The 15938-nt window shown below is 46.5% G+C and overlaps 1 protein-coding gene across 1 annotated transcript in view; it reads right to left on the bottom strand.

The window, feature by feature from the left end:
- EHD3 (EH domain containing 3) overlaps nt 1–7804 on the bottom strand; it is a 30320-nt gene extending 22516 nt beyond the window's left edge. Inside the window, exons 1-2 of the mRNA XM_030035510.2 lie at nt 7216–7804; nt 106–282 (exon numbers count right to left, since the gene is read on the bottom strand). Of these exons, the coding sequence (XP_029891370.1) occupies nt 106–282; nt 7216–7442 (404 nt within the window). The 5' untranslated portion in view covers nt 7443–7804. The remainder of the gene's footprint in view (nt 1–105; nt 283–7215) is intronic.
- Between the last annotated feature and the right edge of the window lie 8134 nt (nt 7805–15938).

Here is a 15938-nt window from a genome sequence, read left to right as displayed (position 1 = left end):
AAAAAGGAAGAACAGTGTAATGCCTTATTCCTTTAAATTGCTAGCTCTGCTGCTCATTAGGTTCTAGCTTTATTCTTCAGAGCACCTAAGATCTCGAGTACTGACCTGTTCAAAAAGGCATTGCCAAAGGCGTTGAGTTTCCTGAACGGTTTTTTGGGATCCACCACCAATGCATTTCCAGGAACGATTCCTTCCACATCTCCTTGCATAACTGCTATAAAGGAGTCGGTTGTAGGCTCTGGTCCAATCCTCATCCCTGGGAAATCCTGCTCCAGCAGGTACCTGTAGACAAAAAAAACCCAGGGTGTAGGCATGAGACATGAGCTGCCTAAGTCCTAAATGAGTTGTACTGAAGATTGCAGTGTAATTATGAAGCTCAAGAGTATGGATCCTTCTGAGGCTATTTTTAGCACTGTCACTGAATCGTTCGATAAACGTCATGGTAGCTTTTCTACTCAGGATCTCCATGTTTAAAGCTTTCTTATTTCAGGTGGATTAAGAAATTGAGATGATTATAGCTGCTGGGAAGAGATTGTCATCATGTTTGATCATTTTGTGTATTTTAATCCTCAAGACATTTGGAACAGACTTAGCATAGCAAAGTAAAAACAGCAGTTCACTGCAATCACAGAGTTAATCCTGAAACCTTACCGGCCTTTGGTGCCAATATCAATTACTTCACCGCTGCTCATTTCAGCAGACTCATCCAACTAATGTGCTTAGCCCCCAGTCCAAATCAGTTGCTCAAATGCCAGCTTCTCCCGTACTTGACTGTTGAAGTCTCAAGTGTCCCTTCTTGTGTGCTTCTGCAACACAGCTACAGGTCTGCATGACAAACTGCTCAAGCATATTGAGCATTAAGCGTGTGGGTGGCAGAGTATATCCCAATATTTGTTATCAAGCTAAACAGCACAGTAAGCACAGCATCCCTTATTTCCTAAGCCTCTGGCAGCCTGTCTGAAGCTACAGTTTGGCAAATTTCAGAGAAAGATAGTCACCCATGTGGCTGTAGGACTTTGAATAGGATCCTGGCAGCACACCCTGACTTACCATGCCAAATTCAGGGTGGGTCAATGGTGTGCATAGGACAGTTCCCTTTGGCTCATGAAGGAGCCAAATGCCATCACTGAGGTCAGGTTTGTGTTTGTGGGTGCAGAAAACATCCCACCTGCTGGTCCTGTGCTGAAAACCAAGACCATTGCGTCCATGTGGCTTGCATAAAGGGAGCTAGAACTGGTCTAACCCTCAGTACAGGATGGTGTCATACCACCTGACCTGGTGATAAGCTCTGGATTATTACATGAGGAACATAATGACCACCAGGTTATGGAAGTTAGTATTATACTGTGTTGCTTGTTGCCAGCAGATAGCTGGCACTTCCTCTTCTGGTGCTTTGACCTAATCTTTAGTAGGTAGAAAGTAGAAGTAGAAAGATAAATATAGAATTGTTGTGCTGTTAAAACTAGATTCAGGGGATAGGGAAAAAGGAAACAGGAGAAGGACTGAGGATTTTTCATGGTTGACACCAGCATGTTTAACAACCAGCATTGGTTCACTCAGGTGAGTCTCATCAGAGAGGGCAAGTTTTCTATGTGAGAGACTACAGGACCACTTGCATGAAGGCTTGTGATAACTTTTCAGGGGTTCCTGCTTTCACTATCATTTTAACAGAGTTAATCACTGTTTGGGGAACAGCAAAAAATTGTGCTTGTTCAGCAGGGCTATTTATTGACACCATGTCAGCAAACACATCTTCAGTTCCCAATAGGTAAGGCCAAATCAACTGGATCCAGAGGTAAAACAAGCAAACGTACACCCAAGACATACTGCAAATCACTGCTACTTATCTGGCTTGGTACATATTAATGAAGAGAATAGCTGCAGCAAGAATAACTCCAGCAATGATATCCATAATTCCCTTAGGATCTGACCACCTCCTTTATTGGTATTTTATCATGTATTTTCTTCTATCTTTCATCCAAAGTGATTTCCAAGTCCTGTGCTCACCAGAATGCCCCCAGAAGTGACCTCTCTTAATGGGAGCAACTCAGATGAAACAGCAGCTGTTTAGCAATTTCCAAAAAATTGAAATAATCCAGGAAGGATTCCAGGAAGGGAACAGCCCTCTGACCTCCTACTGTAGGGTGGATACATCCTATCTACCTAAAGCCTATGCAGGGGTTCCTTGAACTTTCCCATATGGGAAAGTGGGTCATTACTTAACAAAAGCAGACTGCAGCTAAAGCTGGTGTGTGACACCTCCCTGGCTGGAGATCACAATACACCTTCCTGGCAGCTGCAGTAACTTCTCTCTAGCTTGAAGCTGCTGAGAGCAAGGAGGAGCTACTTTTCTCTCACCAAAGGCTCTGTACACTATCCTCTGAATGTTCTAGAAGCCACTAGGCTGGACTCTGGAAACTAAGCTCAGGCCTCCTGGATCACAATTCAAAAATGTTAGCCCCAGGGACATTGCTGCAATGCTAGTCACTGCTATAGGCTTTCCCGTGCTCCCGCTCTGTACTTTGCTTTTCATCTGACATGGTATATTTAAGAGTGATATATGGATGGGCATTCACTGAATCCACAGAAATGAATCTTTGCGTTATCCACTTGCAAATACTAGAGAGAGAAAAGAAACAGGTAGTGATAACAATTGTCAAACGCAACAAGTGCTTTTGAGAAACACCCCTTAACCCCAATGCCACGTCACAGCCTTGCCACAACAATAACCTGCTTGTATTTTTACAGGTTTGAGATGCACATGTAGTACGATAGCTTTTGAACAACAGGAGAATAAAAAAGCCTGGGGGTTTTGTCATTTATAGACAAAGCTTCTGAGAAAGTCTAAGCAAAAGTCCTGCATATAATAGCAATACTCCTCTCCAGCCAGGCTGCTCGAAAGAATTTTATCACAGCTCCACTCAGCTAATGTTTCAAAGCATTTCTGTGTTTATTTCTTGTATAAGACTTAAAAAAAAAAAAAAAAAAAAAATCGCAACAAAAGCACTCTCATATAGAACTAGCTACAAGCCAATGTTAATTGATTTAATGTGCAACAAGTGGCATGAAAGCAGAGATGAAGATTTGCACTGCCTAGTATCATAGCATCTATTTGAAGCAAGGCTTCTGTGGGAGATTCAGGTACATTGTGCAGCAGGGTGACTGCAGCACAAGAATCTCATTGTACACAGGACAAATACAAGGGGATTTATTGACACTGTCTGACAAGGGGAAAGCCATTCTGCTAGGCAGTGCCACAGGCTGCTTCTGCTAGCAGAAACAAGCTAGAGAACACATGCAATTGTCACATTTGTGGGGATTTCTGGGAGAGAAAAGCAAACAATAAGTGTGAAAAACACTGACCAACAGTGAGCAGTTTCCCCTGCCAGTGCAGCGTGCCTTACTCTGAGCTGCTGAACACTTTCAAGGGCCTGGGCGAGTGACCTCCAGCCAGGCTGGGGAAGCCTGCAAAGCATGCCAGGCAAGAGGTGAATGTTGGGGGTGTTTTTTTATGACAATCTGCTTTTTGGAGGAGTGTCTGGAGTTGGTATGTGGCTGGGAACATCATACTGTTTGCCCCATTTCAGGCCTGTCCGTGCTCCTGCTGAGGGGGGAGGAGGTGAGGGATAAGGGCAGGAAAGCTGCATTAGTGTCAGCCTGGCTTGGGTTACCCTTTCCCAGACAGGTTTGGAGCAGCACAGGACCCAGGCGAGGAGATCCCAGGCTCTCCAGGCAGGAGTTCTGCAGGATGTGGGGGAAGGGGCTGTTTGCCTGTGATGAGTCATGCAGGAGCCATGCAGGATGCTGCTGTGTGTGGCAGCAGAGGTGATGCAAAGCGGGAAAGGGAAGAAGGGCAGAGCAGAAGGAAATGGTGACAACTGCTTGGTGCAGGCAGAGATGAAAGGTTCAGGGCCACACGCCAGGTCACACCAGAGCTCTGCATGCAGCCTGTAACAAACAGTCTGGAGAGGCCAGGACGTGTAAATGATTAGCTGTAGGAGGAAAGGGTGGCAACACCAGAAAAGCAAGCCATGTTGACAGTTAGTAGCGCTCTGGCAGGCTTGTTTATTTTATTAGCAGGATGGCTGGACAGAAGCCAGGATTATTTTTAGAAAAGACCACTGAATCTAAGTTAATTAGGAGAGTAATGTTCTGTCCTGCACTCCCACCCTCTTACAGGAAACATAAAAAGCAATAACATTATAAAGGCAGGCTCCAGCGACATCCTGCTGTGGCTGTCAGATATTCCCAGGTAGAGGTGCTGCCTTGCCCTCACCATTACAGCCTTTCAGACCCCAGCCCTGCAGAAAAGCCTCATCCAAATGTATGCTGAGGAGATAAATGGGAGTGCAGAAGAAGAGGATACAGCAGGAACCAGGAATGGAAAAGCTGCAGTTAGCAACGCTACATCTTTCACATAGCAAAATAAGGCTCAGTTCCCTGGGTCCCTGAAAGGAGGGGAGAAAACAGCCTGGTTCCACTGAAAACAAGCCAGTGCTCTGGTCTCGCTTCACTGGCTTTGACCCACACAAATCACCTCCCTCCTCCCCACCTCAGCCTCTAGGAATGTTTCTCACTGCTGACCTTGACTGCCTTCTTTCTGCCATCAGCTCCTGACAAGAGAGCAGCCTCACAGCAAAATGCTGCAGCTGAGGTGCTTCAGAGCCTTGCATTTCTTCCTTCTTACACCTCAGATTCCCCAAGAACAAGGGAAGATGTTGAGGAGATAAGCCTACCTCAGGTAGGTGACTAAAGTCCTTTGTCCTTTTCTTTTTAAATGGTATACTGGGATCCAGGTGAACTGGGACTGAGTTCATTCCACATGAGTGTTTAGTGACACTGTCATCTCCCTAAATTGCATGGCAGTACAAGCAGGGTGCAATATTAGAGTGGAGTGTATACATAAGGATAACACCAATTATCCCCCATCCTGAAGAGATTGTGGAAGAGATGTCCACAGGGTTTCTTGCTTCACTCTACTGCCAAGACATAATGGTTGTCTTCCCTCCCACTTCCTCCCCCAGTCCCCTTTAACTCCTCCCTGCTCTCAGTTTTAGCTCCCACTCGCCTTCCCACAATAACTCTGGATGCTAATCTGGTGCTTATCCCAGCTCTCTAGTGACCAATGCCTGCAAACTCCCCCTGGAAGCCTATCATGAGCACCACTCAGTTTTCTGGCACCTCCTGCCTTTGGTTGGGAGCATACTAGAGTAACAGACCCTCACACTCCTACTACTAGAGGCCCTGGGGGTTCTCCAAGAGTTCTCAACTTTCACTTCTTATGCCTTCCCGGAAGGCATTCTCAGGTCCATTTTGCACTCCTGTAAAACAGAAGCTCCTGGTCACTTCTGCTTGATCGTAGTCTCTGAGTAGGCTCATCCCAGCCCTGTTCACAGAGAAGGCTGGGAGAAGAGGACACAAGCACGAATTAAATGCAGTGGTCAAAGAGAGGCTCAGATCAGCTTGCTGACAGCAGAGCAACAGTGCTGCTGCAATCTCACAAGCGAAGACTCAGTCTTCTCCTTTTGCCTGGAACATGCTTTAGGCACCTGAGCTTGCAAAAGGAACTCAGGCTTAGAGAAGAAGGACTTCACTGAACACAGAGGGGCAAAGGCAGGAAGTCTCTGCTAACAACAGTATGCAGGTGAGACTGCAGGGTAACACTGATGCTGGCAATCCAGAGAAGCATTAGGAAGAGATACTCTAGTTACACAGCCAGCAACCTCAGGAATGGATATTCAGCAACCTCCTTGTGTTCATGGGAAGTTCTGCTCTGAGTGTCAGTAACCCAGAGGACAGAAAAAGCCTTTCAAATAGGTTTGGTACCAAGTCGCAGAACAAAGATCTGGAGTAGAATGAGACAGTGATGCTATCCAAGCTAGCCTCTCTAATTTTCACAAGAGTAACTCCCTTTCCAACCATGTGCCAAATGCTTCTTAGGGTCATTCATGCCCCTTCACCATCTGCCTCACCTGCTTACATGAGAAAAGCCTTTTTACTCTTAAACTTTGTTTGCCAGGTGCATTACAAGGTAGCAGAAATGCATTCTGTTCTTGGCTCCCGGCCGGGGCACTGAGTAGCTGGAATATTACAGCACACACACAAAAAAACCCTGCACTTCTCAAGGTCACTCCTTAAGAGGTACAGTCAATTTGATTCACACCTCTCTACTCTCCACAGCTCCCTCCTCCACCAAGAAATACTGGTAGAACAAAGGGCTGGCTGCTTGTGGCTTGCATCCAGATTTACACTGGGGTAATTCCACAGATTTCAACACAGCCACACCAGAAAAAGGCTGGAATTTAATGCTAAGCTTATGAATCACATAGGAAACACAGACAGCACAGCTTCAGCTATGATCCCAAGAGAAATGTTGCTGCAAGTTGAACTAGCAGTGTGGCTGAACAGAGATCCCTGCAACCAAGTCCAGCTGGAAAAGTTTAACCCTCTGTCTGACAGTTTCACATCAAACCTGCTCCTGGCAGCTGCCCTTTCTTTACAGTTAGGAACAAGCTTGCTGGTCCCAGCATCTCAGCAGAGCTGGACAGTTAAAACAGGGCTTACTTTTGGAGCCCTGAAGATCTTGGTCTTCTCTCGTGCACACCACACCCCCCCCCCCCCCCGGAGCACACATGTTTCTCAAACTAGACTCTGAGCATTGCCTCTGGGCACAGTGCAAGGAAAGAAAGATGCAAGTGTGAGAGACAGACCATTACAAACCCAAGCACCCACTTTAAGGTTCCCTAAGCCATAGGTTGCCCCACCACCCAAACGCTCCATCAGGCTGAAAAGAATGGTTGTTAGAGGGGCTACCCTGACCTCAGCAGTCACAGGGATACCCTGCGTGAGGCATCCCACAGCCTTTGCACTTTGAACAGACAAGAGGGCCCCAAGTGACTCACGTCTCCACACTAATCCACACTAATGCCCTGCCCGCACTCCTCAGCCCTGCTCCGGGCTACTTTTTGCCACGTCGGTGTTTCGTGGGACACCTCGCACCACCCTGTCCTTGCAAAGGAACGCTCTCGGAGTTCGAGTGCTGGTGGCTTTTCAACTGAAAGCTGTTGATGGGCACCAGGGGCACGGAGGGGGGGAACAGAAGAGGGATCCAGGCATAGCACAGGTAGCAGAGACCTCTTCTGCCCCACCACGGCCCACGGGCACCGAGGGTGCTGGCACGCCCGGGAGGGAGGCAGGCAGGCGGCCGGCTTTTACCTGATGAAGGTGGTCTTCCCAGTGGAGTACTGCCCCACGAGGAGCACCATCGGCTTGTTGTCGAAGTCGGCATCCTCCAGAGCCGGCGAGTGGAACTCGTGGAACTTGTAGTGCTCTTCCAGGGGGAGCAGCTTGGTCTTGTAGAGCTTTTTCAGGCCCTCGCTAACCGTCTGAAACACCTCGGGGTCCTTCCTCCGGCGGTCGTCGGTGCCCAGCCAGCTGAACATCTTGGGGCCGCCTGAAGCCAGCTCCGCAGCGACCACCGGGGCTGGGGCGAGGGGCGGCGGGCAGGAGAAGCGCCGCTGGCTGGCTGGCTGGCTGCCGGCGCGGGCTAGCCCCGCATGCCCCCTCAGGCCGGGCGGGCGGGCGGCGGGGCCCGGGGGACGGCCTGGCAGGCCTCGCTCCCCTCCAGCGCCCACCCGCGAGGGCCGCCTCCCGTTACGCGACCCGCGCCGGCGGTTTCAGTCAGCAAACGGTCCCCGCGGGAGGCTGAGAAAGGCCGCTCCTCCTCGCAGCCTCGGCCGAGCGGCGCCGGTGGAAGACGCCTCCCTTCACGCCGCCGGCTCCCGGCGTGGGCATGCCGCGGAGGCAGGGCGGGAGGGGCGGGCGGCGGCAGCCCGCGGCGGGCGGCGTTTAAGGGCGGCCCTCCAGGAAATGGGCCGGCGGCGGAAGTCGGCGGCTCCTGGCAGGCGCCGCCCGTTCTTCCCGGCGGGTGAAGCCGCATCGGGCGGCGCCATATTGAGGCGGGGCGCGACGCCGAGGAAAAGCAGGGCGGGGGGGGGGGGGGGGGTACGACACAGGCCCGCCCCGCTTTTCGCGCCGGGATACGGCGCCCCCTAGGGGCCGCTGCGGGGTTTTGCGGCCCGGTCGCCATTTTATTCGCCGCCTCCCCTCGCTTAAAAATAAATCCCTCCATGTGCAAATTTGACGGGGAATCGGCTGTTTCTGAACGCTGCCGCCCCGAGCTGGGTCCCCAACGCTTCCCCAAGCCAATGACTCGGCTGCACTGCTGCTGCCCACCACTTCCCGGGGGCTTGCAGAGACGAGGCTGGCTGTACCCAGAAGAGTTCACCATTTAAGCAGATGAGACAGGCAAATTAGCTGCTGTCTCCACTCATTTATTCCTCCAGCAATTAGGGCTGACAGGGCAGCTGCCGAGCGAAGGCTGCAGTGCTCGGGCCGAAGCCTGCATGGGTTTTCCAGCAGCGGCCTGTGGCTTGGTGTGTCCCCAGGGCCAGCCATCAGCCATAATGCCCCACTGCCGGGCTCTCCTCATCGCCACTGAGCAGCTGGGACAGAGCAGGGAATTTTTCCTAACATGTCTCCAAATGGTTTTTTCACTTGAGTTGATCCAGCGGGTCTGAGAAATGTGGCAAGAGGCAGTTTTGGAAGCGGTCCCGCCGTGTGGCAGGCTCCTGCCCTTTCCCAGCCGTTTGCGGACAGGAGGAACCCAGGCCTTGCGTAAGTGGAGGTGGCGGTGCATTAAAAGTGGTTGTTTTTCACAGGGTTGGGGGGACGACACCCGGAGATGTGCGTGGCCCCGTGTGCCTGGACAATGATCCAGGTCCCCTTCTATGCATCTGGCTGCAGGAGCAGCCATCTTCCTGGCTGTTCCTGTTGTGTGATCCCGTGCACTTCTACGCTCTGCGGCCTGACCTGACTCATGAGGTGTGAGCGATGACTTCAGGGACCGGTTTTCTTTTTCTGGAAGAAAATAGCAAGCTGACTGTATTTTCTGAAGGTCAGGCTTCTCTGCTTTCCTGCCAATGCCTAAAGCTAGTCTGAAAGTGGAATTAATGTTTTGAAACTTCCTTAAGACTAATTTCCCTTGTTTCTTTAGTTTTATAAATAGAGACTTTTGGCTTTAAGAATTTGATGACTCCTTCCCAGTGAAAACTCCTGAAAATGAAAGGCCCCATAGAAGTCAACACGTTTTGGCAAGAATTCTTCATTTTGTAGGAAAAAATCACTTTCATCTTCTAGACAGTTCTGCCATTTAAGGGCTGCGCTTCTGCAATGCCATTCTGGTATTTCTACAGCTATATATGGAGTGTCTTTGGTGCTTGCTTGTGATATTCTCAGAGCTGAGTAAAGGTCAGGCCAGGAAGCCTTTGATTGTAAATCTCCCCAGGCCACCTTGATGCCCTTCCTGAATGCAATGAATGGGGGAGGAAAGCAAGGTTTCTGTTGTGCAAGCTGTGGGAGCTAACTGCTACAGGTACAGCAGAGGCACGCTTGTCCCATGTCTACAAGAAGAGGATATGTATTAATCATTAAGTTGTGCTAATCATAAATGTGTATACCCAATGGCCAAATAGCCAAAAAAAAAAAAAATGTTTCCTTGCCTTGTCTGAAGAGAATCTCTTTTCTTTGGATTCTTTATCACCGGGGCAAGTCAAAACCAAACTTGACAGTTTTTATAGACTTTCTTTAGGTCACTCACAAACATTGGGCAATTTTATTTATTTTTCAGTCTGTTTTCTTAGACATTTCTCTCCGGAAGGCTGACTTCCTCAAGGACTCTATTTACCTTGAAGTATAGAGCTTGTCAAAAACAAAAGGAAGTAAAATTAGGAAAGGAAGTTTAGAGTGTAATTAGGTATTTCTTTTTGCCAGAATCCGAACTGAAAATTTTAATCTGTTTTCATTGTTTATTCCTTTTCATTTCTTAAACAGGGATGTTTTAATGGATGGTTTTCTGTTGAACAGAGTGGTCTCCTGGTGCAATCGTTAGGCTTCTTTTTTTAAAAATAATTTACATTTTTTAAATTTTGAAAGCAGAAAAACAATAAAACCCATTACATCTTTTTTTTTCCAAACAAAGCTTTTTCATTTAAAATGTCACTCCTGGAAGAAGGGCTGTTTTTCCTGAAAGTTTCTGAGCCGTTCAAATGCAAAAGGTCTCTCTTGAATGCCCTGCACAGAAACTACTGTACTGCAGTTCTCAGGACATACCCGTATCTGATACTGATTGGGGTCTTCTACTGCCGTCTACTATAGAATTTGTCTTTTTCTCTCAAGTCGTGATGAATTGAACTTTTAGCTCTGTAGTTTCTCAGTCATGTCCCTGCTGTTGGTAACATGGCAGGCAGTCACTTAGTTGGATGCTTGCCTTGATTGGGAGAGACACACTTTGCCGGACAAGATTCACTTCCACTTTGCTGGAGGTGAATGGGGCTGGACTAAGTCACATAGTATTTGCATTCAGAATGAAACCTAATTTTGGGGGGGCAAAACACAACATGGTACAACAGAAACACATTTCATGTGAAATCAAGTCATGGTGACGTGTGTATTTGCTTATCTCCTGCCTTAGGTTGGACAGGTTTACTTCCTAAGAAAGACAGATCATCTGAGGATGGGGACTTTAGCAAGTCACCAAGTTTGAAAAGAGGTGGTGACTCAGTACCATAACACTTCAACAGTTTCAAGAAGCTTCTGGGAGTAGCTTAGTTCAGTAATATTAACTTCCTGCCATGCAGTTACTGTCACTGTTTGTTCATTACCAAGTAAGAAACCCAACTAGACAGTGTCAAAAGTTCAGGTAGTGATGCGTTCAATAGGGAATAGCTGGGTTTGTGGAAAAGGTATGAGGGGAGAGGAAGGCGCAGCAGGCCCTCGGAATTAAACCAAATACACTAATTTGATAAGTAAGGGAAGGAGGGTTTCCTCTGGTTCAGCTAGATCAAACTTCTCAACTGCCTGCTGTTGTTGCCATGTGGCCTAGGAATAAAATCGTCTCCAGCATAGTCTATCCCTTTCCTCACTTATTGCTTTGCCTTTACAACTCAGAAAGCTGCTGCCGTCCTCTCCTGCCCTCACTGCTCCTTCATATTCCTCTGAAATATTTCCCATTATGTTTCTGCTACCATTGTTCTCAGGTGGCTTGGTATGCACATGCTGTCCTTTTCCCTACCCTCTCCATGCTGCTCTTACCCCCTCATTGCCTGGGGTGGAACAAGGTGCTAGTACCCAGAAGTGCCACCAGAAATGGAGAATATGGGGTTGGATAATCTATATATATTGAGTGGGAAGCGTGCTTGCCTCCAGAGAGTTCACTTCTTAAATTTGTATGGCAAAGAAAGCATGTTGTATTGCACACAGGAGACCTGTCCTATGTGATGTCTGTAATAGTGCCGGAAAGAAAGGATGGTTTTGACTGTCTCTGTCATAGGACGTGTACTTCCCTGAAACTTCCCTGAAATAAATGCTCTTTTTAAAAATTGTTATGATTTAGTGATTGACAAAAGTGGAGAGACTGTCATGGCCCCAACTGTTCTGAGAAAATGTGGGCTTTTTGAGGGTATTTCCTTTCTGAGCTTTTTCTTACCTGAAAGCAGAAGTCCTGTTAAAAAGTATTAAGACACAGTTGAATGCCATCTTCCTATTCTACCTTGTCAGTGATATATGGAGAGACATGGAGTTTTGTGGTTTGAATAATCAAATGGCTAACTAAACAAGGAAGCTGCTATCCACTGAAGCAATGGGTGGGTCAAACAGTAGTCTGCATGATGGGCTGACCTGTTCTCTCATGTCTTCTGCGAAATGTTTTGCATTGGGCTTCTCAGAAATATTCTGGCATTACTCAATATACTTTTTTCCCCCGCCTCCTGCTTCTACCACAGTGCTTGATAGGTTAGGACTAGCTCTCGGGGTTACGTAGGCAAGACATGTATATAAATGCACACACTCATTCACATAAATACACACATAGGTAGAGATAACATATATACTATTTATAAGCAGCAGGCATCACTGCCAGTGGAACAATTATCCTTCGCTGTAAGGATGCACCTGGACAAGGTAGGACATCAAACGCCAAGTGGTATGTAGAGGGATTTGGTGCTGGCATTCAGCAGTTGTCTGTGGCTAGCACAGGGTTAGGATTTTCCAGGGGTTTGAAAGGAGTATAACTCTGTCACCACACCACTGTGCTGAGATGAAGCTGTCCTCTAGGATCAAATGGGTGTATTAGTTACACGACGCTGCTGGCCGCGCTGAATGCAGCAGCTGCTGCTGTACTTTTCTCTGGAAGTGTTGAAGGGAAAGGCAAAAAGTTCGCATCAGCAAACATGAGAAGAATGGGGGTGATGTAAAGCAACTAGATAAGCCGCGTCAGCTGCCCTGCATGTCACAGCTCCAAAGCTTCTGCCTGCCAAAAGGTTGGGAACACAGACTGGTGCTTTAGCTAACCCAGATTTTGTGTACTCTTGTTCTCTCAGTTTTGCTGTTTAGGGGTGATTTAGCTGATACTTGGTCACAAAGTATTCTGCAGACATCAAAAGTTTCATCTGACTTTAATGGGAGTTGTGGGCAGTCAGAATCTCTAATGATTAGGATGATTATGAATAGGATGTTGTAACCTTAAGTGCTAAAGGACAGATCTTGAGTAAGTGGCATTTTCATATTTCCACTGATTTCGACGTAGCTTGGACAATTTACACAGCAAAGAATACATATTTTAAATTCTCAACCAGCTTCTTTAAAAGTGAATCGTTGCTCAAAGAGTTATTGTTTGAAGTTCTGAAAACCATCCAGGCATTTTTGATACAGGCTTTTTGTTAACATCTGTGGGAGGCTCTGGGGCAGGTTCACTGCTCAGCCTTGAAAATCTCAGCACCAGAAGGTGTTCATCAATTTTCGGGCCAATAATCTATGCACAGGAGATTCAGGGCAAGGTCCTCCACCTGTCTGTACATTCATTCATTTTGTAAGAAAACACAGTTCAATGCTTCTTTTCAGGATATTTCTATTTGCTAAAAAGCCCACAGGGAGAGTGGGAGTCAGCTTTGAGTTTTTATTTCTGAAATACACCACTATGTTTAATCAAAGACTTGAGGTTGTACCTGCAAGTGCTGTTTTCATACTGTGTGTTTAGAGACTACTAAAGATTAACAAAGCCTAATACAGTCACATTTCCAATTTGACTAATGACTGCTGATTTCTGTAGCTGATGTTCTGCTGTATTACGAGAATGGTTGTAAAAGATGGCCCTGCATCATTTGTTCTGCTCACCCTAAAATTTATTATTTTGCATGCAAACATTTGCTCTGTTCTACAGTCAGGAGCGGCTCCTCAGGCCAGATACAGATTATCTTTATTAAATTAGAGGAGCTGGGCTGAGCTCTGTCAGCTCCAGGTTTAGCCCTTGATTGCCCACTCCCCCAGTGTTGCCTAAGATAAATCCTCACATGGAGAGAGGAAGAGGCTCTCAGAGAATTCTTTCATGATCCGATTACTTTTACTAAAAGTGAAGGATTTTCTGTGGATTCCTCAGATTCATGTTTTAAGACTTAGGGACGAGGCATCTAAGATGTTGAGAAAGATCAGGGGAGATCGTAGGATGCTAACATAGTGGAAGGACTTACATCAGATGGCAAACATACTAACTAGGGGAACGTGCAAAGAATAGAGAAGCAAATCCATCCAACCTACTCGTTCGTGGCTTCCATCTAAAGCTTTTAACCTCTGTCTGCTACCCTTGGCTGCTTTCCCTTAGAAATTTTAATTGCTGGAACAGACATGCACACACTCTGCTCCACCCATGCCGGAGGACACAGAGGGACACTCCGATTCAGTCTGGTTCAGTAACATTCCTGAGTAGAGTACAAGTGATTTCCAGGTATACCTTGGCTAGTCGTATACAACTGTATCTGGCACCTGCTTGTACACATAAGCGTGGCCAGACAGGAGGCAGAAGGTTAAAACACAAGGTGGAACACCTTGTAGCTGTCTAAGCAGTGACGTTCATTACACATAAAATGCTTCATTGCATCTTTTGTTCAAAGATTTCCAGGTAATTTGGAAAAGAGTTTAACAATACACCTACAGGCAGGTTCAGCTGGGAGGTTTTCAAAACATATCAAGTAGCTGCATCATTGACTCTCAACACACACTGTTACAGTCAGGGCTGCTGGCTGAGTTTCTTGAAAGTAAGGCTACATATTCAGGTGATTTAAACCTCCATTTTTGAAAGCATTGTTTTTTTCATACTGTCTCAGGGTTTCAAGGCCTATCTATAAAGTTTAGTTCTTTTTCAAATAAATGCCAGACTGAGGTGAGAACTGGTGAAGGGTTACAATGATTTTATCAGGCATTGTGGATGCTCTGCACACCCAAAAATCAAGTCTCAAGTATTTGCTCTTCAGTGTAGCTCAAAGTATGTCAATTGCTCACCATTTCTTTTCCGGGGGAGCAGCAAAATGAGAAATTCTTCTTCATATGTGTTTTGTCTCTCTATATAAAGTGCAGCCGGTCTCCAGGCTGTTTTCTTCCTCTTGTTTTTCTCTTAAATCTATCTCTCTGTCTGTTGCTCATGTTGTTGTAGCTGTGAAGGTCAATGGCTGTAAAAAAGCAAGGTTTGGAGGGAGAGACAGTATTTTTCATCTGGAGAAAAAGTAGGCAAGTTGTTAGGCACTTAAATCCTTTTTCAGGTCTGAAATGTCTACTGTACAATAGAAAATTGAAGTTTTGTTTCCAGGGTTATATTTTGAAGATTTTCTCTTTGTTGCCCTTAAGGATCAAGCCTTGTGGATCAGTTATAGAATGGTTTTATAACAAATGAGGGCTCTGCGTGGGAGGACAGTGCAATCTGCGGTTGTATGGTTTCTCACAGGGAACACCAGTGACCTTCAGCTTCAATGGGAGTAACAATCAACAGGTTCCTAACTGAGACCAGTTTCCTTGGGTGCCCGGGGCAGTGATTTTGAGTCTCAGAGAGCCTCCTCTGCAGGGAAGCCTTCCAAATACTGTATCATTATGGCATGTGAACCATTTATTGAACTTTGTATCTAGATTAGTTTTTTCAGTCCACACTGTAATGAGAAGGCTATGATTATGATCACCTTGTTACCACTGATGGGTGTGATTTGCCTGCTGAGATTTTAATCATGATTTCTCCCAGGAGCCACCACTTACAGCAAAAGGCGATGGCTGCTAATGTTTAGCATAGCTGCTAATATTAAGAAGGGCTATGAAATCTCCCTTTGCTGTTTTCAGTGGGGGGATGAGAAACATCTGTCTTGAACGTTACAAGAAAAAAAACTCTCAGCATGCGATTTCATGTGTGAATCTGTGGTAATCAGCAAGATGGTATGTGATCTCTTGGGGGAGATTGTATCATTCTCCAAAATGAGGCAAAAAGGGCAAAATAACCATTGGGGAGTTGTGAGTAACAGCTTTGTAACACCTAATGTATTCCATTTTTCTGTTAGCCTTTGGTTTATCTCGCTATTTTTCTTTTTTGGGGAGGGAAAATGTCCACATGCCAGAATGTGATTGAATAAAGACTGTCATTCATGTTGCAGCCCATTATGAAAATATCCTGGAGAGCCTAAATAGTCCAGAGGGAGACTGATAATAGCCATATCTATGGCTTCAGAGCCCCAGTAAAAGTCAATGGGGTCGCTCATTTTGATTTCACTCAGATCTACAGCAAATATAAAGCCTTGAAAATGCAGGAATAGATGCTAGATTAGAATCAGATGGGTCCCCCACTTCTCCTGGGACTGCCATCCCCACACATCCCCCTGCTAGCTAAAGAGAAGATTTTAAAAGCCATGATTAAACTGACTTTTTACACTTATTTTAATGATCAGTAATTCTTCTGGAGAAGACACACCTCATCCCAAGAAACAAGGAGTTTCTGGCAGGACTGTGCAGGGCAAGATCCCTGCAGAATCCTCAGTGGAAGAAATTAGCCTGGTGTTACTATGGACATCACC

This window comes from Aquila chrysaetos, chromosome 13 (genome assembly GCF_900496995.4).
Source record: "Aquila chrysaetos chrysaetos chromosome 13, bAquChr1.4, whole genome shotgun sequence".
Lineage (NCBI taxonomy): Eukaryota > Metazoa > Chordata > Aves > Accipitriformes > Accipitridae > Aquila > Aquila chrysaetos.
The sequence above is the reverse complement of the archived record's forward strand: the minus strand, read 5'-3'. Positions and strand labels throughout refer to the sequence as shown.